Source organism: Acanthopagrus latus, chromosome 19 (genome assembly GCF_904848185.1).
Source record: "Acanthopagrus latus isolate v.2019 chromosome 19, fAcaLat1.1, whole genome shotgun sequence".
In the NCBI taxonomy this organism is placed as follows: domain Eukaryota; kingdom Metazoa; phylum Chordata; class Actinopteri; order Spariformes; family Sparidae; genus Acanthopagrus; species Acanthopagrus latus.
In genome coordinates, this window is record NC_051057.1 from 24475790 (window position 1) to 24502323 (window position 26534).

General features: G+C 49.8%; 1 protein-coding gene across 9 annotated transcripts in view; it reads left to right on the forward strand.

The window, feature by feature from the left end:
- The window catches only part of kmt2ca (lysine (K)-specific methyltransferase 2Ca), a 58960-nt gene that overhangs the window by 27898 nt on the left and 4528 nt on the right, over positions 1-26534 (forward strand). For 3 of the 9 annotated variants that reach the window (XM_037078667.1, XM_037078673.1, XM_037078674.1), the window contains 44 exons: positions 91-200; positions 299-479; positions 618-695; positions 988-1023; positions 1284-1415; positions 1714-1746; positions 3797-3925; positions 4397-4735; positions 5111-5184; positions 5948-6151; positions 7116-7250; positions 10687-11287; positions 11388-12253; positions 12745-13023; positions 13177-13538; positions 13654-13787; positions 13994-14392; positions 14551-14918; positions 15062-15167; positions 15336-15746; positions 15862-15976; positions 16165-16240; positions 16341-16404; positions 16827-17059; positions 17179-17577; positions 18209-18316; positions 18395-19408; positions 19489-19761; positions 19956-20135; positions 20358-20519; positions 20606-20741; positions 21035-21149; positions 22451-22626; positions 22883-22995; positions 23085-23222; positions 23476-23527; positions 23751-23872; positions 24001-24099; positions 24273-24482; positions 24576-24703; positions 24792-24987; positions 25090-25299; positions 25386-25765; positions 25951-26063. In XM_037078667.1, coding sequence (XP_036934562.1) covers positions 91-200; positions 299-479; positions 618-695; positions 988-1023; positions 1284-1415; positions 1714-1746; positions 3797-3925; positions 4397-4735; positions 5111-5184; positions 5948-6151; positions 7116-7250; positions 10687-11287; positions 11388-12253; positions 12745-13023; positions 13177-13538; positions 13654-13787; positions 13994-14392; positions 14551-14918; positions 15062-15167; positions 15336-15746; positions 15862-15976; positions 16165-16240; positions 16341-16404; positions 16827-17059; positions 17179-17577; positions 18209-18316; positions 18395-19408; positions 19489-19761; positions 19956-20135; positions 20358-20519; positions 20606-20741; positions 21035-21149; positions 22451-22626; positions 22883-22995; positions 23085-23222; positions 23476-23527; positions 23751-23872; positions 24001-24099; positions 24273-24482; positions 24576-24703; positions 24792-24987; positions 25090-25299; positions 25386-25765; positions 25951-26063 — 9789 coding nt within the window. The remainder of the gene's footprint in view (positions 1-90; positions 201-298; positions 480-617; positions 696-987; positions 1024-1283; positions 1416-1713; positions 1747-3796; positions 3926-4396; positions 4736-5110; positions 5185-5947; positions 6152-7115; positions 7251-10686; positions 11288-11387; positions 12254-12744; positions 13024-13176; positions 13539-13653; positions 13788-13993; positions 14393-14550; positions 14919-15061; positions 15168-15335; positions 15747-15861; positions 15977-16164; positions 16241-16340; positions 16405-16826; positions 17060-17178; positions 17578-18208; positions 18317-18394; positions 19409-19488; positions 19762-19955; positions 20136-20357; positions 20520-20605; positions 20742-21034; positions 21150-22450; positions 22627-22882; positions 22996-23084; positions 23223-23475; positions 23528-23750; positions 23873-24000; positions 24100-24272; positions 24483-24575; positions 24704-24791; positions 24988-25089; positions 25300-25385; positions 25766-25950; positions 26064-26534) is intronic. The other 6 variants (XM_037078670.1, XM_037078668.1, XM_037078669.1 and 3 more) reach the window with 6 other exon arrangements.

The following is a 26534-nucleotide window of genomic DNA, read 5'->3' on the forward strand; positions in this document are numbered from 1 at the left end:
GGACACATGCCCACCTGTCCTGTGTCACAGAGCTGTGTGACCCACAGTTTGACTGAAGGGTAACTGGTCACCGCATGTGTCATATAACAGATGTTTCCATGGAGACAGCGCCCCCTGCTGACCAGACGATGGAGAAGGTGAAGAAGAGGTACAGGAAGAAGAAAACCAAGCTGGAGGAGGCTTTCCCTTCCTATCTCCAGGTAACACACACACACACACACACACACACACACACACACACACACACAGCTCTGTCTGTAGATACCAGTGTTCTGATTGGCTGTGTCTTCCTGTTCAGGAGGCGTTCTTTGGTAGGGATCTTCTGGACCGGAGCCGGCTGGTGGACAGAAGGCCGGGACCAGAGACACCAGGTGCCGGCCAATCAGGAGCAGCGACAGATGAAACAAAAGGCTCCACCCCTGGATTACATGGCCTCTCCGCCATGACAACAAACGCCATCAAGAAGCAGGGAACGCTGCGTGAGTCATTTCTTAAGTCATTTTCTTTTCTTCATATTTACACATCATTACATATCTCCTTCATCTGTCATCTGTGTTTGATATTCACCATGAATCGTGTGTGTGTGTGTGTGTTTGTGTGTGTGTGTGACCATCCAGCCATGTCGGAGGGAGCTCTGTTGGATCTGTCTGATGTTCTCAACACTGATCCTCACATCCTGGCGACAGGACACACAGGTACACACTTTCTCAGCCAGCTGACTGGCTCCCATCACTCACCTCATGGTTCTGGTTGTTTTTCTCCTTGCTGTCATGATCTCGTTAATTGAACGTATGTATTCGATGTGTAGACAGTGTTGATTGATGGTCAGTGAATGACGGAGTAACTGACCTCGTGTCCACATGCCTTTGATCCAGTAAAGATGGCACATATTGGTTGACAGCACCAGCACTGCTGGAGAACCAATTAATGATACCAGCAAAGAAGACATTTTTTGTTTGGATGATAATGTGATGTTCTTGTTTTTAGGTCAGTTCCAGGTGGAGCGCTCCCCCTCTCCATTCGGTAAGACTCCACAGTGTGACCTTCCTCCTCCTGCTCCAGAAAACACTGACTGATAATTCTTCTTCTCCTCCAGAAAACACTGACTGCTTCTTCTTCTTCTTCTCCAGAAAACACTGACTGATTCTTCTTCTTCTTCTCCAGATAACACTGACTGCTGCTTCTTCTTCTTCTTCAGCCTCCTGCTCACTTCCTGTCTGTCTATGTCTTCTTTCATTCAGGTCATTACTTAAGTCGTCTCTCTCTGTCTATCTGTCTTTCAGCCGGTCTGGACATCAGCTCCATGGCCGATGACCCCTCTTTGACAGGAAGTGGTGGGCGTGGCCAGAGGACGCTGCAGGAGGAGCCTCTGGACGCCATCTTGAGTCCTGAGCTTGACAAGATGGTCACAGACGGTGAGTTTAGATTTTAAATGGTTTAAATGTTTTGTATCTTTGTTCAATTCTCATTTTTTCTGTCTATTTCTTCTTCTTAATTTATGATTATTTATCTCAGTGTTTTATGTTTCTGTCACTGAGTCACTGTCGGCCCTGACGAGACTTGAACACTTGATGAGCTGTTGAAGTTCTGATGTAGGATCAGCAGTGTTGTGCCGTTATGTTTTGTGTCTGTCGCTCAGTGCTGCGATGCTAATGAGAGTAGAATCAGTCACAGTAGAAACAGTTTGATCAGTAATGTGTCATTGTGCTGCAGGTGCCATCCTCAGCAAACTGTACAAGATCCCAGGTAAGACTCAGCACACCTGTCTCACCTCCGCACACCTGTCTCACCTCCGCACACCTGTCTCACCTCCGCACCACTCAGCTTATTGATTATTGGCAGTTACATCACTCAAACACAATCAATAGTAGACTTAGTACATTTACTCAAATACTCTACTTAAATATAGTTCTGAAGAATTTTACTTGGGTATTTCTGTCTTCTGCTATTTTACTTCGACATGTACAGTGGGGCAAATAAGTATTTAGTCAACCACAAATTGTGCAAGTTCTCCTACTTGAAAAGATTAGAGAGGCCTGTAATTGTCAACATGGGTAAACCTCAACCATGAGAGACAGAATGTGGGAAAAAAAACAGAAAATCACATTGTTTGATTTTTAAAGAATTTATTTCCAAATTAGAGTGGAAAATAAGTATTTGGTCAGCTACAAAGAAGCAAGATTTCTGGCTGTCAAAGAGGTCTAACTTCTTCTAATGAGGTCTAACGAGGCTCCACTCGTTACCTGTATTAATGGCACCTGTTTTAACTCATTATCGGTATAAAAGACCTCAGTCAGTCACACTCCAAACTCCACTATGGCCAAGACCAAAGAGCTGTCGAAGGACACCAGAGACAAAATTGTAGACCTGCACCAGGCTGGGAAGACTGAATCTGCAATAGGTAAAACGCTTGGTGTAAAGAAATCAACTGTGGGAGCAATTATTAGAAAATGGAAGACATACAAGACCACTGATAATCTCCCTCGATCTGGGGCTCCATGCAAGATCTCACCCCGTGGCGTCAAAATGATAACAAGAACGGTGAGCAAAAATCCCAGAACCACACGGGGGGACCTAGTGAATGACCTACAGAGAGCTGGGACCACAGTAACAAAGGCTACTATCAGTAACACAATGCGCCGCCAGGGACTCAAATCCTGCACTGCCAGACGTGTCCCCCTGCTGAAGCCAGTACACGTCCAGGCCCGTCTGCGGTTCGCTAGAGAGCATTTGGATGATCCAGAAGAGGACTGGGAGAATGTGTTATGGTCAGATGAAACCAAAATAGAACTTTTTGGTAGAAACACAGGTTCTCGTGTTTGGAGGAGAAAGAATACTGAATTGCATCCGAAGAACACCATACCCACTGTGAAGCATGGGGGTGGAAACATCATGCTTTGGGGCTGCTTTTCTGCAAAGGCACCAGGACGACTGATCTGTGTAAAGGAAAGAATGAATGGGGCCATGTATCGAGAGATTTTGAGTGAAAATCTCCTTCCATCAGCAAGGCCATTGAAGATGAGATGTGGCTGGGTCTTTCAGCATGACAATGATCCCAAACACACAGCCAGGGCAACAAAGGAGTGGCTTCGTAAGAAGCATTTCAAGGTCCTGGAGTGGCCTAGCCAGTCTCCAGATCTCAACCCCATAGAAAATCTGTGGAGGGAGTTGAAAGTCCGTGTTGCCCAACGACAGCCCCAAAACATCACTACTCTAGAGGAGATCTGCATGGAGGAATGGGCCAAAATACCAGCAACAGTGTGTGAAAAGCTTGTGAAGAGTTACAGAAAACGTTTGGCCTCCGTTATTGCCAACAAAGGGTACATAACAAAGTATTGAGATGAACTTTTGGTATTGACCAAATACTTATTTTCCACCATGATTTGCAAATAAATTCTTTAAAAATCAAACAATGTGATTTTCTGGGTTTTTTTTTCCACATTCTGTCTCTCATGGTTGAGGTTTACCCATGTTGACAATTACAGGCCTCTCTAATCTTTTCAAGTGGGAGAAATTGCACAATTAGTGGTTGACTAAATACTTATTTGCCCCACTGTATCTGATAACTTAAGTTACTAGTTACATTACAGGTGACATTCTCCATCACATTTTAGGTGAATGTTTTTTCTTATCAGTCAGATGACAGTGACAGATGATCAGCTGACTCACAGTTTATACAAACGTCAGTGTATGGATCAGTTACTTTACTGATACTTTAAGACTTTTACTCAAGTATGGCTGTTGGGTAATTTTTACAACACTGTGTGTGTGTGTGTGTGTGTTTGTGTGTGTGCAGAGCTGGAGGGCAAGGACGTGGAGGAGGTTTTCACTGCTGTTCTCAGCCCAAATGGAAACAACAGCCAATCAGAGCAGAGCCAACACACATACACTGCTGCTGGGAGCAAGACACACCCACACCACGCAGGTACACACACGCACACAAATATATATATACACACTCCTGGTGTTACTGGAAGTCAGACGTCAGAATGACGTAGGGTATCCAGTCAATTTTCAAAATAAAACACTGTCACGGACTCTACAGCACTCTACAGTCTGAACTGTTATCAAGAAACACACTTAAAAAAGACGAATTACTGAACGGTTTAATCACAGAGCTACTAAACCACATCAGAACTACAGTAGAACCACTGCAGAACTACAGTAGAACCACTGCAGAACTACAGTAGAACCACTGCAGAACTAACAAACATAACCTGAGCAGGTCAATGATCTTCGCTCCTGAAGAAAATCGTGTCGTACAGGTCAGGTAACAGAGACGTGTGAGTGTTACAGGTGACGCGTCAGTGTTACAGGTGATGTGTAATGTTGTTGTCTCTAAAACAGTGAAACCTGTTGTTAGGTTCTGTTTGTGATAAGTACCACCATCTTTCAGCAGCTGCTGTGTTTCCTCGTCTCCCACTGATGAACGGCCTCATGGGAGCTGCTTCACACTTTCATCAAACTCCCATGATGCCTAGCGGCACCCAGGGTCCAGCAGGCTTTAGGTTGCCCCCTCCAGAGACCCCCGCCCCCACTCCACTCAGAGGCCCCGCCCCCGGACTGGCCTCGGCCAACCAGGGTTCTGCAGGAGAAGGGGAGCAGGATGTGATGTCGACGGCTCAGAGGAGCATGTTGAAGTGGGAGAAAGAAGAAACTCTGGGAGAGATGGCGACTGTCGCGCCGGTGCTTTACTGCAACACCAACTTCCCCCAGCTGAGGGAGCAGTACCCAGGTACACACACACACACACACACACACACACACACACACACACACACAGTCACACTTGGTGGTAATGTATTTAATGTACTTAGTTACTTTCCAGGATGATGACGTAGAGACGTGTGGATGGAGTGTATAATAATATAAAATAAATAATATTTGGTGGTTTTGGTCGTTCTCCTACTAGCAGGCAAATACATAACTTCTGTACTTTCTACTCCACTACATTTCTCTGACTAGTTACTTTACAAATTACATGCTGCATCAGAACCAAATATTTACTTTTAATTTTGATACTAAAAGACTTTTACTTCAGTAAACCTTAAAATACTGTTTATAACACTGTGTGTGTGTGTGTGTGTGTGTGTGTGTGTGTGTGTGTCAGACTGGTCCACCAGAGTGAAACAGATAGCGAAGCTGTGGAGGAAGGCCAGCTCTCAGGACAGAGCGCCCTTCGTGGTGAGTTTCTCGTCGGCCCAACAGGAAGTGACAGAGCGGAGGAACGTGTTCAGATTAGAAAGGAACTGCAAACTGAACCATGTCTTACTTCCTGTTGAAGAAACCACTGACCTGTTTGTAAAGCAGTTTTCTGTCATTTCCCTCTGCAACCATATTGCTGGTTCTGGTTCAGCCTGTGAACCTTTTAAGATCCGCTTTGCTTTCCCATGAGAGTCACACCGTTCAGTCAGTGTGTACCGCTCCAGTTTCCCAGTATTGTTAGGAAGTGTGCTGGCCCAAGTGTTGATCCTGACTTTCCATGAACACATCTGAACGGGACCGATCCTCAGACCTCAGAGCTGTATAGATCTTTAGTTTGTTCTCCCGCGGGTCAGTCAGAACACGCTACACTAGCGCTGGCTCTTAAAAATGGAGGTCATAAATGGTTTAGTTGATCCTTGGTTATGATATCCCGCCTCAGGCCCTGATGTAAGCAGTTTTTTGTTCTAGACCAGGAAAGTGTCACTCTGGAACTAGTTTCTGGCTCTGAACCAGCAGCTGAACCTTTTTGGTCTGAAACGGGTATAAAACCTGACGAGAAGTCAGATGTTAGTCTGTTGTCAGGTGGTCGAGGGATCGCCCCTGAAACAGAACTACAGGTGCAGGCACAGTAATGTCACAGACCTCCGACTCTGACGCGTTATTGAATCGGGAGGAGGTTCTGGGATCTAAAGTCAGTGTTTGAGTCTGTTCATGTCAACCACCGCTGTTTTCTCTCTGGCAGCAAAAAGCTCGAGATAACCGGGCGGCTCAGCGCATCAACAAGGTGCAGCTGTCCAACGACCCGCTCAAACGGCACCAACCCACGCAGCCGCCACCACCGCCGCTGGGGCCTTACGACCCTGTTGCCATGGAGATGGAGGGGGCGTTCAAGGACCCTCTGAGGCCCAAAGAGACAGAGCAGGAGCAGGAGTGGAAGCTCAGACAGGTGAGCAGAGTGTCAGTCTGTTTGTCTTTAACACATCACCCCCCATGAAGTAGAACCAGAGAGAGAAACCAACACCAGACTCTTGTACCATATATTCATCTGAAGTGATCCGGATTAGATTCAGAACCATCACAGATGCAGCAGCAGGTTCTAATGTCTGAACATGTAACCTGGAGATCCTGCACTCTGGGTTCAGGAGGAAATACAGAAACACATTTTATTAACACAGCCTCTCTGCAGGAAAAGGTCTTAAAGGAACAGTTCACCCAAACAGTAAAACCCAGTCCTCTTCTCCTCCTCCTGATGATATAAAGTCAGGTGAAGTTTCTGGAGCTTCTCAGTCAAACAGAGCTGCAGCGCTCTGCTGAACACCTGAAGCAGCTGAGACTTGATTTAAACATCAGATGTTTCCATCAGCTCGTCTGTGTGATCACAGTCTGCAGGAGAGAACACATCACTAACTGGAGATGAGGACTGGATTTTACTTTTTGTAGTTTCTCAGAAGAGACTGAGGTAATAAAAAGTTTTAAATGATTTTGGATGAATTCTTCTTCTTTGGATTCTTCTTCACTGATGATCTTTGAAGCAACGTGTAGTAACTGCGTTTGGTCTCTAGAGGACAGTGTGTGTGTAACATGTGTTTCTGGTTCTGCAGTTGTAAATGAAACAGGAACTGCTAATGCTTTTCATCACATAGTCCAGTGATGAATCTGATGACTGTCGCTGTGGTCCAATCATGGCAGCAGTATGGTGTTGGTTTCCTGTTCTGAGTAGTAACCATGGTAACCACCAGGCTGCATGTCAGGGGGATGCAGAGGCAGACGGAGAAGTTTACTGGGGGCATGAAGGAGTAACAGCGCTGATGTCATGTGTCATTGATGAAGATGATTGGTGTGATGATGTGCATGCCTGCTGAGCCTCACTCACTCCAACTAATATCTCTGATGTAATTGTCATTGAAAAGGGAGAGGTAAATGACAGATGGGGAGCCGGTAAGAAGAGGCAGGAAAATCTCCCCCAAAGCAAAGCCCTAAAATCACCAACAGATAAAGATTGTCCCTACCAGGCATCTGTAGCAGGAGGTGGAAAAGAGGCTCTGGTAAGATCTCAAGGCGAACCTGTTCTAGGCAGACTTCCTGGATCCATGACCCTCGGAAATCCTCTAGCTGTCCCAGGTTGCCGCCCCGCCGGTCCACACACACTTCAGTTTTCACTGTGATCACCTGGAGGTCAGCAGCTGATGAGGTCACGTTGATGTTACCGACTAACATCAACGTGACATCAAGGGATGTTAAAGAGATAGTCGGGTTCTTCTGATGTGGGGTTGTGTGAGGTGCTGATCTCTGGTCAGTGTTACCTGCAGTAGATGTCGCAGATCTCCATCTTTGTCTCCTCAGACAGCTGCTGAACTATTCAATTTATAGTTTCCACTTAAACAGATGTATATAACCCTATGAGCATGGAGAACCTCATACAAACCCCACATCAAAATCACCTCAACAATTTATCATCAATCGAGTAGTCACAGTTAATTTAACAGATCTAAATGTGTCGACTGACATCTGACTGACTGAGACGAGCACAGAAACATCAACAAGCTTCTCGCTTGCTGTCAAATATCACAATAATCAAAATAAAAGTCATTTCAAAAATATATCAAGTACTTTGTGACACTGAAATTCAGCAGCCTCAGTAACTGTTGGTTGGGTCATCTGTTGAATGTTATAATAATAATAATAATAATAATAATAATAATAGTTGTTTTGTCGTTGTTATTATTATTATTATTATTATTATTATTATTATTATTATTATTATTATTATTATAACAGACTCATTGTAGCTGATGGCGGATCACTGAGCTCCAGGAGACACAATGGAGACGAGAAGTGTTGAAGTGAGACCGAGTCGACGCAGACTCTCCCAGACCAAAGAGGATTTCAGACACATGGATCCAGGACGGTCACAGTCATCTTCTCTGGGACAGTTTGATGTAGACAAGGTTGTGGGAACACTGGAGGGAGATTGATCTGACTGATTTACACAAACACATCACCATCAAAACGGCTTCATCAGTCACTTCAGTCTGAGAACAGCTGAAGTGGAGTTGACCCAGAGTCGGTGTCCGTGGCCTCAGTCGTCTCAGAACTGACTGATTTTATTCTGAAGGGATGCTGCCTCGCACTGGATGTCGCTCTGCTGCCGTCCTTCAGCATCCACCTCAGACTGACCTGAGTACAGCTCTCAGGTCATTCAGCTGGAAACATTTTTCTTGCCTCATCGCAGAGTAAATGGAGCTCAGCATGTCAGGTTTGTCCTGAAGGTGGCGGTACAAGTCTGAAGAGATCAGGTAAATCTGTGTGGTCCACATGTTCCCCTCTGCACTCGGCCAGTTGAACAACAGATTTTCTTGCTTCTTGATATTAAGGCTGGTTGTCGGCCTCGCCAATGATCCTTGCTCAGACGGTGTCCCGCCCACAACACTGTCTGACTGTTTACACGTCACAATAAACAGCCTATAAACTTGGAGTGATCGAAATCTGCAAAGTAACTAGTAATTAAAGTTATCAAATAAATACAGTGGAGAGGAAGGAAAGGAAATACTCAAGCACCTCAAACTGTTACTGTTGACACTAAGGTTTTAATTTCTACTATAGATGAATATCGATCCCAAATATCGGTTTTGATTCTCCCAGATTTATAATAATCGGTCACATCGCTCAGCCCCTCCTTCATATGAATCATTGGATTAATAAAGTGGATCTCTCTGCTGAGTGAACCTGTAAAAACACCTCGACACTGGCAGGTAAATATCTGATAAATATCTGACGAAGCTCCGTCGTCTGCTGTGTTCACAGTGCATTCAGGTGCACTGGAAGGAACCTCGTAACTCAGAAATCTGTATTCATAAAGCCACAAAGGTTGTTTAACTCAATACTGTTTCATTCTTCCATGGCAGCATATTTAATAAATAGGTGTTAAAAGTCAGAACAATATCTGATTTATTTCACAGACAGATTCTAACCACAAACATCTGAAACCATTTAATTAAACTGTTGATGTTGATGATAATATTTCTAATAATGCACCAGGTTAAAAAGTTACTTTTACAATTTACAGTCATCGTTCTTTCCAAACAACATTAGTGTTGTGATCCATTAATCTCAGACTGAACTGACGTTGAATCTGAACTAAATGAACTGGGCAGAACCAGCTCTGCTCAGCCACGTGTAGCTTCCACCACCTTCAGTGTCAGAAATATGAAGTGTGATACAAGCAGGTGGTCGGCTGACAGCTGAGCTCTGAGGTCATGTGACAGGAAGTGTGATCCAGTCTGAGAGCAGGACTGGAGTCTGGACTGTGCTGAAGGATGACTGCAGCGTCACATTCACTGTGAGCAGGTATCACTGCAGGTGTGATGACCAGGTGAGAGACAGACAGGGAGGACTGATGATCAGCTTTAACAAGATGTGACTGTAAAGAACCCCCCCTCCCCCCTCCCCTCCCCCCTCCCCTCCCCTGACACACCAACAGAACCAGAACCACATGAGGACTAACACAGTTCTGTCTGACAACGAGTAGTTTGATCTTTTCATGCTTCAGTCATTAAATTACAATCTGTGTTTGTATTCAACCCGTGTTGTTGTGGAGTAGTTCACTGATGTGACATCGTGATTCTGGAAAAACTACTGAATCATTTTATTCTCAGAAGACTTGAGAAATACTTAAAACCAGATTTTAACAATATTTTCTTGTACATCCTTTTTTCTGTGACTGAAAATAAAACACGACGTCATGCACTGAAGTATAAATTCTGCTGGACTCGTCTGAAGGAGTCGCTGTTTCACAGCTCTGTCGTCATTTTTTAAGTCAGAATTTTGACCTTTATTTTGTTCAGAGAAGAACAAAGACTTTGCCTGTTTTTTTTATTTCATGTTTATTTTTTGGAGAATCTCAATTCTTACTTTTTGAGCGTCGGATCATCATTTAATCATTCATTTATTATTAAACTCTAAATTGAGACAAACTCAAACTATCAGAAATGTACACAAAAAAGTGTTCAGATCAAAATCTGGATAAAAATATTTCTAACATCTTATTTGGTAGACTGTCTGGTTTTCTGAGAATAAAAAAGTATAACAGTTAATTAATTCCATTCCAGTTTTGAATTTATGTGTGAAAACAACAAGAGATGAGCTGTGACATGGGAAAGCATTAAAATGGCTTCCAAGAATCTGAAACATGAAAGTGTAATAAGTGTAATGATGGAGGTGTGTTAATCATGTGGTCTCTGCTGTCCCCACCCACCTCCACCCTGCACGCTGTGAAGTCATCCATCACTGATCACATTTAATGAGAGAGACAGGGACAGCGAGCATTACTAGCTGCCATGTCATCATGTTTTAACTCCATATGTAGAGACCAATCACACACTGACGTCTGTTCCCCTCCTCCTGTCTGTCTGTCTCCATGACTGTCTTTATGTCTCTGTCTGTCTCCGTGTCTCTCTATATTTCTATCTGTCTGTTTGTCAGCAACTGCGTCAGATGAGTAAGCAGCAGGCCAAGATGGAGGCTACTCAGAAGTTGGAGCAGGTGAAGAACGAGCAGCTCCTGCAGCAGAGGCAGCAGCAGCAGCTGTTAGCTGGCCAACGCCTCGCCGGCCAGCTGTCCCCGGACACGGACAGCCGCAGCCCTGTTGCCGGGGGTAACGCCTCCCCCCTCCATCTACCAGCATCCAGGGAGGGTCAGTGCAGACAGCACCTCCTCCTGCAAGGAGGCCAGAGTTCAGGACAGGCTGACGACGTCTTCCTCAGACCACAAGCCCCTCCCCCCTCCGGCTTCTCCTCACTCCCTCACTCACCTCACCCCTCCTCCCCTCTCCACCAGCCCCCATCCTCCCCACAGATGTTCTCCCCACCCTCCTCCCGCCCCTCCTCACCATGGGACCCCTACAGTAAGGTAGTGGGAACTCCTCGCCCCGCCTCCTCCCAGGCTGGTGGCCTCCCAGCCCCCCAGCAGCAGCAGCGTCGCAACTCCCTCAGCGCCTCTCCGGCCCACGATGCCTTTGGTTCTTCTGCACCCTCACCAGACTCTAAGCCCACCGACATCTCCAGGGTCCTCGTGCCCCAACCAGGTAAGTCCCACTGACTGTATGCTCCTTGTGTTCTCCCGGTGACTATGTGCTCCTTGTGTTCTCCTCCCGGTGACTGTGTGCTCCTTGTGTTCTCCTGCAGGTCTTCAGCAGAGAGGAGCAGGTATGATGAGTCCCTCCTCCGGACATGTTGGTCTCCGAGCAGCTGAGAACTTCCAGCGGACTCCTCCCAGCAGCAGTTCGGCGCGTGTTGCTGTGTCTGAACTGTTCAGTCGGACTGGTGAACCGGTCCATGGTGGGTTGTTCAAAGCCCCGATGCCCCCCCAGCACCAGCCTCAGCAGGAGGTGTTTGGTGGTACAGGAGGAGGAAGGAGGGACCCATCTAGACCCACAGATCTGCCCTTCGCCCTCCCCCAGGCGCAGGACCCTGCCTTTCCCTCTAGTCCGCTGTCTGGGCTGGGCTCCCCCCACCGCAGCCCCTATGCCCAGACACCTGGCACTCCTAGACCTGACTACAGTCAGCAGATCAATGACCCATTCACCCAGCAGTCACCTTTGACCTCCAGGCCTTCACCTGACCCCTATACCAACCCTCAGACCCCTGGTACACCACGGCCACATTCTGACCCCACATACCTCACCACACCACCTGCGTTGAGACTGGACCAGTTTAACCAGCAGTCTGCCGGCCACCGGCCGTCCCCCTCACACCCAAACATTGACCCCTATTCCTCTAATCCAGGGACGCCCCGCCCCTCCATTTCTGAGCGCTTCCCACGATCACCTGGGAGCCAGCGGAGCACTGACCCTTACACCCAGCCTGCTGGTACACCACGCCCCTCACCGGATCCCTACGCCCAGCAGCCCTCCACGCCACGGCCCCAGAAGGCCCCTGAACCCTTCAGCCAGAACCCAGTGGAGAGCTTCACACCTCAGCCTGCAGCATCCTGCTCATCGCCTTTGGCTGGAGGACTGTCAGGAGAGACCTTCACCATGACACACCACCAGGTAACAGATAACAGAGAGGTTGTTCACATTTGGTATCAACAGTTGTCCTGAGTAATCTGATTTAAAGTGGAAAGCTTTTAGCACAGGTGTGAATGAAAACATTTAAGATGTAGTCACTCAGACCACATTCAGAGGATGTTGGACCATATGAGACCTTATCAGGGTGGCTGATCTCCCGATGCTTCACTGTGACACAAATGACATGTTTGGTTACTGTTAATCTGCCGGTGTCAGCAGCAGATGTTGTGAACGCAATGTATCCAACCAGTCACCACAACATCATCAGACTCCCTTTACTAATGAAGTGATTTGAAGAGTTCTTTGGTTAGAACATCTTTATGAACTTTATGAAACGCTGTCTCTGACAGACTCTAAATCATGGGAGAGTTCTTGTAAATTCAGCGCATGTTCTACATGAACTTCTTCCTGTTGGTGTGTAAAACATGTTGAACAGGCTCACAGTGTTGATATGTTTCTGCTCCTGTCTTCAGATGCAGCAGTCTCCAGGGAGACAACACCATCAGGACTTTCCCAGAACCCCCAGCAGCCAGACCCCAAAGCACCCGGGGATGTTGGATGAGAGCAATTTCTCTGGCTTGGCTGGTCAGAATCCTGGTCACGACACCTTTGAGCAGGGTCACATGACACCCGGCACCCCACAGATGGACAAGACGACAACCAATGAAATGGCAGCGCTGGCAGTGGCTTCCTTAGACACACCAATGAGCATGCTGCCGCAGCTTGGTGACTCAGAGGAGAAGCTGAGACAAGTAAGTCAGGTGTTTCCCGGGAGGGAAAGATCAATGAATCAGAGGCATTTTGTTTCTTAAATCAGAGCTTAATTGTTTGGATGATGTTTCTGATGCAGTGTTCAGCTGGTCTCAGGTCTGTGTTCGACCATGTTCTGCTGTGTTCTTGTGTAGCGTCAGCGGCTCCGGCAGCTCATCCTGAGACAGCAGCAGCAGAAGAGTGCATTACGGCAAGAGAAAGGTCTTCAGGAAGCAGCTTCTGGACCCCCTGCTGCTCCTCCTGGACCCATCCCGCCTTCTGCTCCATCTCGTCTCTGGTCTCAAGAGGACTCCTCTGCTCCTCCAACAGACATGTTTGGACGTCCCCCACCCCCTTACCCTGGCACAGTGAGGCCTGGTGGGGCAGTGGGGCCTCCAGCACCGAGGTTCCCTGGAGGTTTCCCAGGGGAACAGCAGAGGGGCTTCAACCCCAACAAAGGTTCCCTCCCAAGGCAGAGCCTCCCCAGAGAGCTGGGGGTCCGAGGACCAGCCCTGAGGTGAGAGGAGCCGCAAGACCTGGTCCTGACCTGGTCTGATGATGGGTTTTCTTTGTCTCTGTCTCTTTGTCTCCTACTCTGTCCTGAGCTGGTGATCTCTCCCTGTCCTCTCCAGGTTCGGATTACCTCCAGGACCTCCAGCAGGTGTCCAGGACTCTTTCTTGCGTCCTCCCCAGGGTTCAGTTCCTGGACCTGTGGAGTTTACAGGGATCCGACCCCTCGTGGCATCCAGTGCTCACATGATGCCAGGTGAGGACAGGGCCAACGTGTCATTGGATATTTTCAATGAGTAGTTTTGATAATAGCATTGTAGTTGTATGTTGTAGTTTATATGAAAGTGTATTTTGTCTCGATAGATTTGAGCTTTTCAGATTTGAAGAAATGACATGACACTAAGTGAAGAGAACAGTGTAGGCAGATGTGAGGTCACTAACGCCTCTCTCCTCCCTCCCCAGGCATCCCTCAGCAGTTCCTCCCACGCTCCCTCCCCCTCCAGCAGCACAGCATCATGGGACAGCCCTACATTGAGCTAAGACACCGTGCCCCTGAAAATCGGCTGAGGTTGCCCTTCCCTCTGCCCACCGGGGACTCCGAGCATTCGGTCCAGCCCGGTCAGGGGAACAGGCTGGGTGAGACGCCACTGGGCCAGCAGATGGTGATGGAGCAGCCGAACCAGCAGCACCAGCAGCACGTGGGACACACAGGGACACTGACGCAGAGCAGTGAGTCAGCGCTCCCAGCGGGTGATGGGATGGAGGAGCACCTGGAGGGAGAGGACTCTGCCGTGAAGGATCTGGAGGACGTGGAGGTGAAAGATCTGGTCGACCTGAACCTGAACCTTGACCCTGAAGATGGTGAGAACACACAAATCATATACTTTTCATTATTATCAGATATCAAAATATTCAGTTTTACTCTAAAGATGTTTTATTATCTCTGTCTCTTCTCGTTAAAACAAAGAAGCTTCCATCATAGAGACATTAACGAGAAGTGTTCCTGCTGGTTGTTTCAGGTAAAGAAGACCTGGATCTGGGTCCTAATGACCTCCACCTCGATGACTTCCTGCTGTCAGGGAAGTTCGACCTGATCGCATACGCTGACCCTGAGCTCAATCTGGAGGACAAGAAGGACATGTTCAACGAGGAGCTGGACCTGGGGGAGCAGGTGGAGGAGAAGGAAGTGGGGGAGAGGAAGGACGGTTCCAGCGGGACCAGAAAGACAGACAGCCACTCCTACCTAGGCCAGGTCAAACAGGAAGTGCAGGATGTTGCTAAGACAGAAGCCAGGGACGTCCTCTCTGTAGCCCAGCAGCCTGCATCACAAGCTGGGATGGTCACCACCACCAGACCCTCCAGACCTCCAGGAGCCCAGGCCACCAAGGTTGGACCATCTCTTATTTATTATTATTTTATTTTGACTAATTAATGCCAGTGTGAGCCAATCATTATTCATTTGATAACAGAAGAAGATAGAATGAGCTTGTCCCTCACATCTGTCCCTCCCTCCGTCCCTGCTGGGTGAAGGTGGAGGACTCTGGTTCTGCTTCAGGGGCCGTGCCAGTTTCTCAGAACCAGGATCAGGCCCCCTCATCAGGCATGACTCCCAGGACTCACCCCCCAATATCTGGAGGTAAGAAAACTAGAAGATGAATTGATCCAAGATCTGATTCAGATCATTATTGATCAGTTCTTGTGATCTGTATTTTTTTGAGCAGAAGATTTCTCCTTTCTCTTCTCCTCCTGTCTCCTTGTCTCCTCCTCTTTTCCCTTGTCTCCCGCCCTGTCTCCTCGTCTCCAGGTCCACAGTCCGTCTTCCAGCAGCAGCAGAGACCATTTGGAGCCTCCTTGGCCTCATCGGCTCTCTTCAGTCCCCACACTCAGGGTCTCCTGGTGTCTCCCCATCCTAGTCTTACTCCTCAGGACCCCCCTGCCCCACCTCACCAGCTGCAACCCTCCCAACCTCACCTCCTCCTCAACCCCCAGACTCAGCCTGCGCATCCGGGAACCTCCACCCAGACCCCAACCCAAGCTGTCTTCTCACAGAATCAGAACCAGGACCAGAACAAGAACAGGCCTCTGCTCCTAGAGGAGCAGCCGCTCCTCCTGCAGGACCTCCTGGACCAGGAGCGCCAGGAGCAGCAGCAGCAGAAACAGATGCAGGCCCTGATCAGACAGAGGCCCAGCCCAGAGTCTGTGTTACCCAACATGGGTAAGACCTGAACCCAGAAAGACCTGCTCATGGTGCTCTGTGCTTTTAATTTGATAAGGCACTTACTGTGTGTGTGTGTATGTGTATGTGTGTGTGTGTATGTGTGTGTGTTCAGCAGACTTTGACTCCATCTCTGACCCCATCATGAAGGCCAAGATGGTGGCATTGAAGGGCATCAATAAGGTCATGACCCAGGGCACCCTGGGACTGAGCCCCATGGTCATGAACAGGTAGGATTACCTCTGACCTCTGAGATAACCATTGACCACTTCTATTTCCACACTGTGGTTTTAGTATTTCACTCTAAAGGAAACGTCTGGAAGCTCAATGCTGCCTAAAGTCTCTTTGTATGTCCAGCTGGTGATCAGAGTCCATATTCTGATGTAGTTTCTGATTCCACTGCGTTTGTGTGTGTTAGGTTCCAGCAGGCTCCAGTGGCCCCAGTGGCTCCTGGTCCAGAGGGGACTCCTCAGCCTCCACACCCGGTGGTACAGGTGTGTAGGACTATGCCATCATGAGGACAATAATTAACGTGACACCTGATGTGTTGTTGAAGTGTGTTTGCTGACAGGAAGTGTCTTCTCTTCCTGTCAGGACGGGAAGTTGAATCCCCAGTTGGTGCGACCCAACCCCCCCAGCTTCGGCCCGGGCTTCGTCAGTGAGTATTAAGACTGAGTCGCTCACACAGTTAAAGTAGTCAAGGGATGCGAGGATCGAAACTTTCATTAGTGAGAGCAGAGAAACGGGTTGACCTGGTCAGAGAACAGTGAATTATTTCAGTTATAAAACCAGATTTTTGTGGGTATGAGAACTAATGCTGTGACTTCAAAAGGAGAGTTGGCCTTTAGAATGTGAGAATATGAATTGTGTGTGTTGGTTCTTTGTTCTTTAATAGTTATTTTTCATAATCTGAGCATGTTGAGGGACAGTCAACAAGTCAGTACCATGAAGGACGAGCCTGAATTCAAAGATCAATCTCTGTGTTTGATGAATCGATATCAGATCATTGAAATGAAAGCTGATGTTTGTTGATTGAAGAGTTCCTCCACCTTGACATCAACTCTGTCGTGCCTCCTGTAGACGAGTCTCAGCGCCGGCAGTACGAGGAGTGGTTGGGGGAGACGCAGCAGCTCCTGCAGATGCAGCAGCGCCTCCTGGAAGATCAGATCGCCGCTCACCGCAAGACAAAGAAGTCTCTGTCAGCCAAACAGAGAACAGCCAAGAAGGCCGGCCGACCCTTCGCTGAAGAGGACGCCACGCAGCTCCGCAACATCACTGAGCAGCAGGGGGCGGTGCAGAAACAGCTGGAGCAGGTGTGCAACCACACCTGGGCTTTTTTATATGATTAGTCTTTAAAAGTTAGTTTAAATATTTTATCTTTCTCTTAAATAACTTACTGAAACTACCTGTGATGTTGTGTTACTGTGTTCAGATCCGGAAGCAGCAGAAGGATCATGCCGAGCTGATTGAGGACTACAGGAGCAAACAGCAGCAGCAGAGAGCTCTTCAGCCAGCAGCCCCCCTCCTCTCACAGCCACCAGCGTCCATGCAGCCCCGCCCAGGAGGACCGGCTCCAGCCCGTGCCCCAAACGTCACCCCTGGTTGGCCTCCAGGGGCCAGGGCCCCGGGGGTGATGGCTCAGAGGATGCCGCCTCATCTGCCCCCTCAGATGCCCCCTGCCCTGCCTAACACCCCCCCAGCTCCCCCTCACACCCAGAGCCCCCCGGTCATGCTGCCCGGCCTCACTGCTCCAACGGCGGGCTTCCCTGCAGGTCCTCGGGGCCCGACCAGTGGACCCAGCGGGGCAGCAGGGGACGGAGCCTCTCGGCAGGTAACGACTCAAAGCTTCCAGTCTGTTCATGAGGTCTGTTTCTCTAATGATGATGTCATCACCTCTACCCGATGTTTCAGTTACAGTTACACCTGCTAAAATCTGTCCTTTGTCTTTAATGTGAATGTGAACAGATGACTGCAGCAGTCACAGATGTTCATCAGTTTATCAAAAACATCTGAACATTTATTTTCATCTTCAGGCAAAAAACGAAAAGCAAACTGACCTCTTAACAACGTGAAACGAGTCTTTCACTGTTTAAGCTGGTGAACACTAAACAGATAAACATGTTTGACTCTGTCGCCGCCTCCTGGCCTGCTGTGCTTGTTTTGTAAAATGCAACAGATTTTCACACAGGGCAAAAACATTTCTCAAATATCAAAAATAATCCATAAAGACGTAACCTCAGGTTGCAGATGTGTCAGCTCCAAACATCTGCAGCTCTTCATCAGTCTGCGTGTTGATGATGAACATGGTTCAGGAACATGCTTCTGTTTCATGTTCCGAACGACTGAAGGTTATTTTTCTTACAAACTCTACCACAAAGGTTTTTATAGTAACTGGTCTCCTCTTAGAGTAAAGCTCCTCCACCCACAGACCACTGAGAGATTTCTGCCTCCACCTCCTGCAGGTGAACTTTGACGACAACAACCCGTTCAGCGAAGGTTTCCAGGAGAGAGAGCGGAGGGAGCGGCTGAGGGAGCAGCAGGAGAGGCAGAGAGTTCAGCTCATGCAGGAGGTAAAACATCACGCTGCCGTCACTCAAACAGCAGGAAGTAGCAACACACAGCTGTTCATCTTCTTCTTCTCCTCTCAGGTGGAGCGTCATCGTGCCCTGCAGCAGAGGCTGGAACTGGAGCAGCAAGGCCTCCTCGGAGCCTCCATGGCTCCCGGAGCCGCAGTAGCAGCCATGCCTCCATCTGGAGCTCCAACAGGGGCTCGAGTCGGGCAAACACCGGGACCTGGAGGACCTGCCGGGTCAGCTCCTGGCCCGGGAGGGGACACTCTCTCCCAGATGCCTTTCTTCAGCTCTGAGCTGCCCCAGGACTTCCTCCAGTCCCCCCCAGCCTCCAGACTTCCCCCACAGCACCAGGACCAGGCAGGTGCACCTTTTGCCCAACAGCCAGGCCTCCACCAGGGCTTCACAGGAGGACCACTGCACCCTGGAGCTCCCCTGGCTCCAGGTCTAACTCCTGGGGCCACAGCAGAGCTGGGCCGGGCCCTGCCTGACCATGGGCCTCACATTGATGTGGTTCCTTCCAACCATCAAACCAGACCAAGGTTCGCAGGCCCCACCGGGACCTCTGCCCAGACACAGGGACACCCAGCTGGGATAGGATCAGCAGGAATTACCCTCCCTCATCCTGGAGGTCAGGCTCATTGTTTCGGACACGACTCCTCTTCTTCCTCCCCCTCTACCCCCTTCCCTGCCTCCTTCCCCTGCTCCTCTTCTGGAGGCCCCGCCTCCCTCATGCAGCTCTACTCTGACATCATCCCCGATGACAAAACAAAGAAGAAGAGGAGCAGGAAGAGGGACGGAGACGACTCTGTGGGGGGAGGAGGAGCCAGGACGCCGCTGTCTTCGCACTCTGATGACATCACAGCCCCGCCCACTCCTGCTGTGTCAGACACTTCCTGCTCCACGCCCACACGGGGTAGCATGGACCAATCAGATCTGTCCTTCTCTCTGAGCTCCTCCCACTGTGGCCTGGCTCCATCGTCGGAGTTGGAGAGGCAGCTGTCGGTGATCTCAGCAGCCCAGCAGAGAGGCCCCGTCCTGGGCATGGACCCTCTGAGAGGTCCCCTGTCTGCAGCCCGCCTAGAGGTCAAGGTCAGTCCTGTGATGTCACTGTCACTGCAGCTCTGTGTCAATTCAAGTTCTCAGTCTGTTTGTCCTCGTCTTCCCTGCAGGAGGAGCGTGAGGAGGGAGGAGCGTGTGGGGGAGGCGTGGTGAAGATGGAAGAGGGTGGGGGTGAGGGATTCTCCTCCCCCTCTCCTCTCCACGGGGGAGGTAAAGATGGAGATGCAGGGAAGGAGCTGCTCAGACACCTGCTGAAGGACAAGACATCCCCGACCCCAACGCCATCGCCCAACAGCCAGGCTCCACCCACTGCCTGCCGCCAGCTGTCCAGTGAGAGTGTCCGGTCTGAGGAGGAGGACAGGCCTGGTTCCCATGGCAACATGGTGAGGAAATAACTTGTCTGAACAGAATGACTGCGTTTCTGAAGATGAGTAAAGCTGCATGTGATCTCACTCCAGTGATGTCACTCAGTGGCTCTGTTGCATTGTGGGTACTGAAGGTGACACTCGGAATGACTCCTGTTATTGATCTCGTGTTGACTGAGTTGAACAGCCATGTGACCTCTGACCTTCTCCAGGTGAACAGTCCGGACCTCCTGGACCCGTCAGGCAGGAAGAAGACTCAGCGCTGTAAGAGAGTCGCTCGGCCGGACAAAGACAGAGCTCCTCTCAAAAACAAGAGGAGGAAGAAAGAGGAGGATGAGAATATCCACTCCTCCACCTCCTCCTCTGACCCGCTGATGACTCACCTTACACAGGTAGACCAGCACCTCCCCCCGTCGTCCTCCTGTCTTCATCTTCGTTCTCAGCACCTGTTTTCTTTTAACTCTATAGATGTGTTTTCATCAGTAACTCGTCTTCAGCGTTTTATCAGTTTAATTTATGATTAAAGACAAAAAGAAGTTAACTTGAATCTGTGTCAGTTGATCAGGTGACGTCTTCTACTGTGACAGCTAATGTGTATTGATAATTGATTACAGCTAGCAGTTCTGCCCCTCATGGAGCCGGTTCTGGGGGTGGATCTGAGTCTGTTCCCCCCTTACGGCAGCTCCTCTCTGGGCAGAGACTCCAGACTCTCTGGCTCCTTTGGCAACGCCTGCCTGGACGGAGTCACCGACTACTACTCTCAGCTCATATACAAGGTACCACTTCTGCACTACTGCCATGACACCAGCCTCAGCAACAAATGTTTCTCTCTCCATTATTTCACATCCACCTCCTCCTCCAGCAGAACAACCTCAGTAACCCCCCCACACCGCCGGCCTCCCTGCCCCCCACCCCTCCGCCTGTCGCCAGGCAGAAACTGGTCAACGGCTTCGCCACAACGGAGGAGCTGTCCAGGAAGGACATCACCGAGCAGGACGGTGAGAACAGTTACTCTGTGATGACATAATGACTTGGCATCAGATGATTCATGTCTATAACATTTTAACAATTTAAGATCAAGAAACTGTCATAAATTATAAAAGTATTGAAACTGGGTCATTTAAGAAAATGAAAAAGATTTTACTGAAATAAAAATGCAAAACATTTTACCCAAACTGAATGTAGAAACATGAGCACAGTTATTTCTGAGCACATTTTTTGGCGTGTAGCTGAGTGCGGTGTGCAGCTGTCACATACAGGATGTATCTATTAACATGTTTTTTCGTCTTAGTGAAAGGTGTGAAACAGAAGGGGGAGGGGCTTCTGCCTCTAAACCACGCCTCTAAGACGGTAGACGTCCCCGCTTCCCTGCCGACCCCGCCCCACAACAACCAGGAGGAGCTCAGGTAAAGAAATACAAATCTAATGATTTAAAAAAATCTGAAGTTTGGAAAGATGAATTTAATTCTTCGTCTGCTGCTGCAGCGCCGCGTCTTTCTTCTTCTACTGCTGCACCGCCGCGTCTTTCTTCTTCTACTGCTGCACCGCCGCGTCTTTCTTCTTCTACTGCTGCAGCGCCGCGTCTTTCTTCTTCTACTGCTGCACCGCCGCGTCTTTCTTCTTCTACTGCTGCACCGCCGCGTCTTTCTTCTTCTACTGCTGCACCGCCGCGTCTTTCTTCTTCTACTGCTGCAGCGCCGCGTCTTTCTTCTTCTACTGCTGCACCGCCGCGTCTTTCTTCTTCTACTGCTGCAGCGCCGCGTCTTTCTTCTTCTACTGCTGCACCGCCGCGTCTTTCTTCTTCTACTGCTGCAGCGCCGCGTCTTTCTTCTTCTACTGCTGCACCGCCGCGTCTTTCTTCTTCTACTGCTGCAGCGCCGCGTCTTTCTTCTTCTACTGCTGCACCGCCGCGTCTTTCTTCTTCTACTGCTGCAGCGCCGCGTCTTTCTTCTTCTACTGCTGCACCGACACGTCTTTCTTCTTCTACTGCTGCACCGACGCGTCTTTCTTCTTTTACTGCTGCACCGCCGCGTCTTTCTTCTTCTACTGCTGCACCGCCGCGTCTTTCTTTTACTGCTGCACCGCCGCGTCTTTCTTCTTCTACTGCTGCACCGCCGCGTCTTTCTTCTTCTACTGCTGCAGCGCCGCGTCTTTCTTCTTCTACTGCTGCACCGCCGCGTCTTTCTTCTTCTACTGCTGCAGCGCCGCGTCTTTCTTCTTCTACTGCTGCACCGCCGCGTCTTTCTTCTTCTACTGCTGCAGCGCCGCGTCTTTCTTCTTCTACTGCTGCACCGCCGCGTCTTTCTTCTTCTACTGCTGCAGCGCCGCGTCTTTCTTCTTCTACTGCTGCACCGCCGCGTCTTTCTTCTTCTACTGCTGCAGCGCCGCGTCTTTCTTCTTCTACTGCTGCACCGCCGCGTCTTTCTTCTTCTACTGCTGCAGCGCCGCGTCTTTCTTCTTCTACTGCTGCACCGACACGTCTTTCTTCTTCTACTGCTGCACCGACGCGTCTTTCTTCTTTTACTGCTGCACCGCCGCGTCTTTCTTTTACTGCTGCACCGCCGCGTCTTTCTTCTTCTACTGCTGCACCGCCGCGTCTTTCTTTTACTGCTGCACCGCCGCGTCTTTCTTCTTCTACTGCTGCACCGCCGCGTCTTTCTTCTTCTACAGCTGTACTGACAAGTCTTTCTTCTTTGTGTGTTTTCAGGGTGCAGGACTCTTCGGAGCGCGACAGCCCGGACGGCTTCGTCCCGTCGTCGTCTCCAGAGAGCGTGGCTGACATGGAGGTGAGCAGGTACCCCGATCTCTCCTTCATCAAACTGGAGCCGCCCTCGCCCTGCCCGTCGCCTACATTACCCATCATGCCCTGTGCCTGGGGAAAAGGTCAGTCATCAGCTGGATGTGTTGTTTTTAAAAGTCCTGAAAAGTTTTTTAAAATGTCTGCATGTCCTTGAACTGTGAGGATGAAACTCAGTGGGCTGAACCCTTGCTTCTGATTGCCCGTCAGCATACCTGTGATTGATCGTGACTGTCAGCATCATGAGACACAAGCCACACATTCACTGCCTGCTGCTCACCTGTGTGTGTGTTTGTGTGTGTGTGTGTGTGTGTGTGTGTGTGTGTGTGTGTGTGTGTTCAGCTTCTGCACTGAAACAGGAAGTGAAGGCGGAGCCTAGCCATCAGGGTCCTCCCTCCTGCTCTAACACAGACCTGGTTACCATAGCGATAACCCTGAACCCTGTGGCAGCTCAGGTAAACTTCTCGCTCTCTCTCTCTCACACACACACTTACTTCCCCCCTGATGACATCACTCTGACATCACTGTTGACACTGTTTTACAGAACGTTGCTGGGGTGATGGCAGCGGTGGCGGAGCTGCTGCGGGTCCCCGTCCCCGTTGACTACCAGCTGAGCCGCCCGGCGGGCCCCGAGCACAGCTCTCTGGCCCTGCTGGCTGGAGTCCGAGTGCCGCTGACACAGGTGAGAGAAGAGATGATGATGTCACGTTTGTTTGTCTCTGTGTTTTTATAGAGTTATGACAGTAAAAACACAGAAACAAACAATGATTTGTATTACATTTCATGTTGTTGTAATTCAGGTATTTTAAAACCTGTTTTTTCCTCTCCTTCAAAATAAGAGTTCTGAGCTTCATTATAGCCACAGATGAGTTTCAGTAGCTGCTTCCTAAAATGATGATGAACGTCTTGTTTGATGTGTGTGTGTGTGTGCGCAGGGGGCGACAGGTAGCAGACAGCAGAGACCTCAACCTGCTGCTGGGAACACTGGTGTGTACACACACATACACACACACACAAAAACACACACACAGTTGTTTCCTGTCATAACTGGAGACATTCAGTCCAGTAACATTGAGAAACTGTAGAAGAGCTGCACAGTTTAAATAATTTCTCTCTGTTTAAAACAGGAAGTTAGCCTGCTTCCTGTTTAGCACCTGACCTGTGATTGACAATGCTCTACATTCTGTGTGTGTGTGTGTGTTGCCTCCAGGTGTCAGAGTTAACTACATCCAACATGGCGGCACAGCTGTAGCTGCCGTCAGGCCTCAGTGTTGCAACTACTGCAAAGGGCTTCTGGGAAACGGAGTCCGCATCGTCAAGGAGCTCAAACAGGTTGGACACAAGATAACAGTCACTGAGAGTGAGACAAAGAAGACAGACAGGAAATGACTGTGTGTGTGTGTGTGTGTGTGTGTGTGTGTGTGTGTGTGTGTGTGTGCGTGCGTGCGCGTGTGATACAGGAGGGTCAGTCTAAACCAGGATCCAGTCTGGTGTTCTGCAGTCCAAACTGCTCTGCCCTCTACACATCTGACCTGCAGAGCAGATCAGCTGGAAACAAGGTGAGAGATCCGATCAGATTATTGGTTATTGATCTGATCGTGATCGGGAAGTGACACGTGTCCCTCCTGAGACTGTGTAGGGAGTGACAACAGGTCCACCATGTTGTTTAATTGTTAGATGATGTCATGGCCTACAGTTGATGACATCATAATATCCATCTGTCCGTCCTCAGGCTGCAGAGCCCGTCACGCTGTCTGGTTCTGAGGGCCCCCCTCCCAGCAGAGTTCAGCACCAGTACACCAACAACATGTCCTCCATCGCTGTCCACACCCTCCTCCAAACTCCCTCTGCACCCGCCCCCACGTCCTCCTCTCCACCCCTCTCCTTCCCCCCAGCCTCCACCATCACCATGGAGACCAAGACCCGCGTGGACAGCCTCAAGGTTGGCGTGGCTAATGACTAAATGATCCAAAGAATTAGCTAATCAGCAGGGTGATTGATTAGGTGATTGACTGAGTTGCTGTTTGGTTTTCAGGTGAAGGTAAAGTTAAAGCCCCGCCCCCGGGCCGTCCCAGGTGGAGAGGACTCGCTGTCGTCTCGCCACCTGAAGAGGATGAAGGGTTGCCGCTGGAGACGCTGGGGTGTTAGCATCACACTGAGCAGGTTAGCCTGTTAGCATCACACATAGTTTGTTAGCTGGTCCATATGAGCTTGTTAGCACCGTTCTGTATGTGTCTCTCTGTTTACCCAGGGGCCCTTGCATCCCCAATGAGGCGGTTGCCATGCCAACAGAGGAGGAAGTGGACGTGCTTTTAAAGAAGTTGGGTGCGTGTCTTCGTCCTGACCTGTTACCCAAAGACCAGCGGAGGTGTTGCTTCTGTAACCAACAGGGAGACGGACAGACAGACGGACCAGCCAGACTGCTGAACCTGGACCTGGACCTGTGGGTGAGTCTGGTGGGCTCTGCCGGGAACCAAGAGAGTCTCTTATGATAGTCTGGACCAGCAGAACAGGAATGGGTTCATCACCTGTGTGTCTTTGTGTGTCAGGTCCACCTGAACTGTGCTCTGTGGTCCAGCGAGGTGTATGAGACCCAGGCCGGCGCCCTGATCAACGTGGAGCTGGCTCTGAGACGAGGGCTGACTCTCCGCTGTGCCCACTGTCAGAAGACCGGAGCCACGAGCGGCTGCAACCGCCTTCGCTGCACCAACACCTACCACTTCACCTGCGCGCTGCAGGCCCACTGCACCTTCTTCAAGGTACCACACTGAAGTACTGCAGAACAATGTGTACAGCACACGCACACACACACACCTCCTCACACTCTCCTCTCCGTCTCCTCCAGGATAAGACGATGCTGTGTCACCTTCATAAGCCCAGGATGGTTCCTCTCAGTGGGGACAGGTCCTCCAGCTGCTCCCCCTCCTCCACCCCAGGGCAGACTTCGGACCCAGCGGCGATGGCGGTCTCCGACCCGTATGACTCTGAGCTGCGGTGCTTCGCTGTGTTTCGGCGAGTCTTCGTGCAACGGGACGAGGCGCGACAGATCGCCGCCGTGGTGCAGCGTGGCGAGCGGCAGCATACCTTCCGGGTCGGCAGCCTGCTGTTCCGCTCTATCGGCAGGCTACTCCCACAGCAGATGAATGCCTTCCACAACAAGACCGCCATCTTCCCCATCGGTTACCATGCCAACCGTATCTACTGGAGCATGCGCCATAGCAACAGGTAACTGCACCTCCACTGACTCACTGTCTCCCACGATGCTTTGTGGTTTCATCACTGCACACACAGTTAATTATCTGAGCAGGATGTAATGAGGAGATGATCTCTGCTCTCTGATTGGTCCTCAGACCACAGTGTTTATGGTTTGGATTCTAGCTGTGAAGTGAGACCTCCTTCTTCCTCCTCAGACGCTGTAAGTACCTGTGCTCCATCGAGGAGCAGGAGGGCCAGCCGCTGTTCAAGGTGAAGGTGGTGGAGAAGGGATACGATGACCTCATCGTGACCGGACCATCACCTAAAGGTAAACTTCACCTGTGTGACCGACACATCCTGCATTCAGAGAACTGCTCACATAGATACAGGACGTTCACCACAGAGGTGACTGTTGATCAAGTCGTCCTTCAGTCAGTGTGACGACAGCATCGCTTCACATCTCTGTTCTGCTTTGTGGAACAAAGAAGGACAAGAATCGGTCCTCACGAGGCCGCGTAGTAAAAAGATCAGTCAGTTAAAAAAGACGTGACCCGGGTCCAGATAGTCATGATGAGCTATGAAAGCCAGCTGGACGTGTGTTTGTCCCGCTCACAGACGAACAGAGTAGGTCCGAGTCCTGAAGCGTGAACGTGGCGATTCACCTGTAGAGAAATCCTGCACTTAATCTCGTCCTCGCTCAGGTAGAACAGCTGCATCTGCATCGGCTCATGTTACATAAGACCCGCCTTCCTACGGCTGGCAACCAATCAAAGTGTCAGATGATCGTGTCACACTCTCA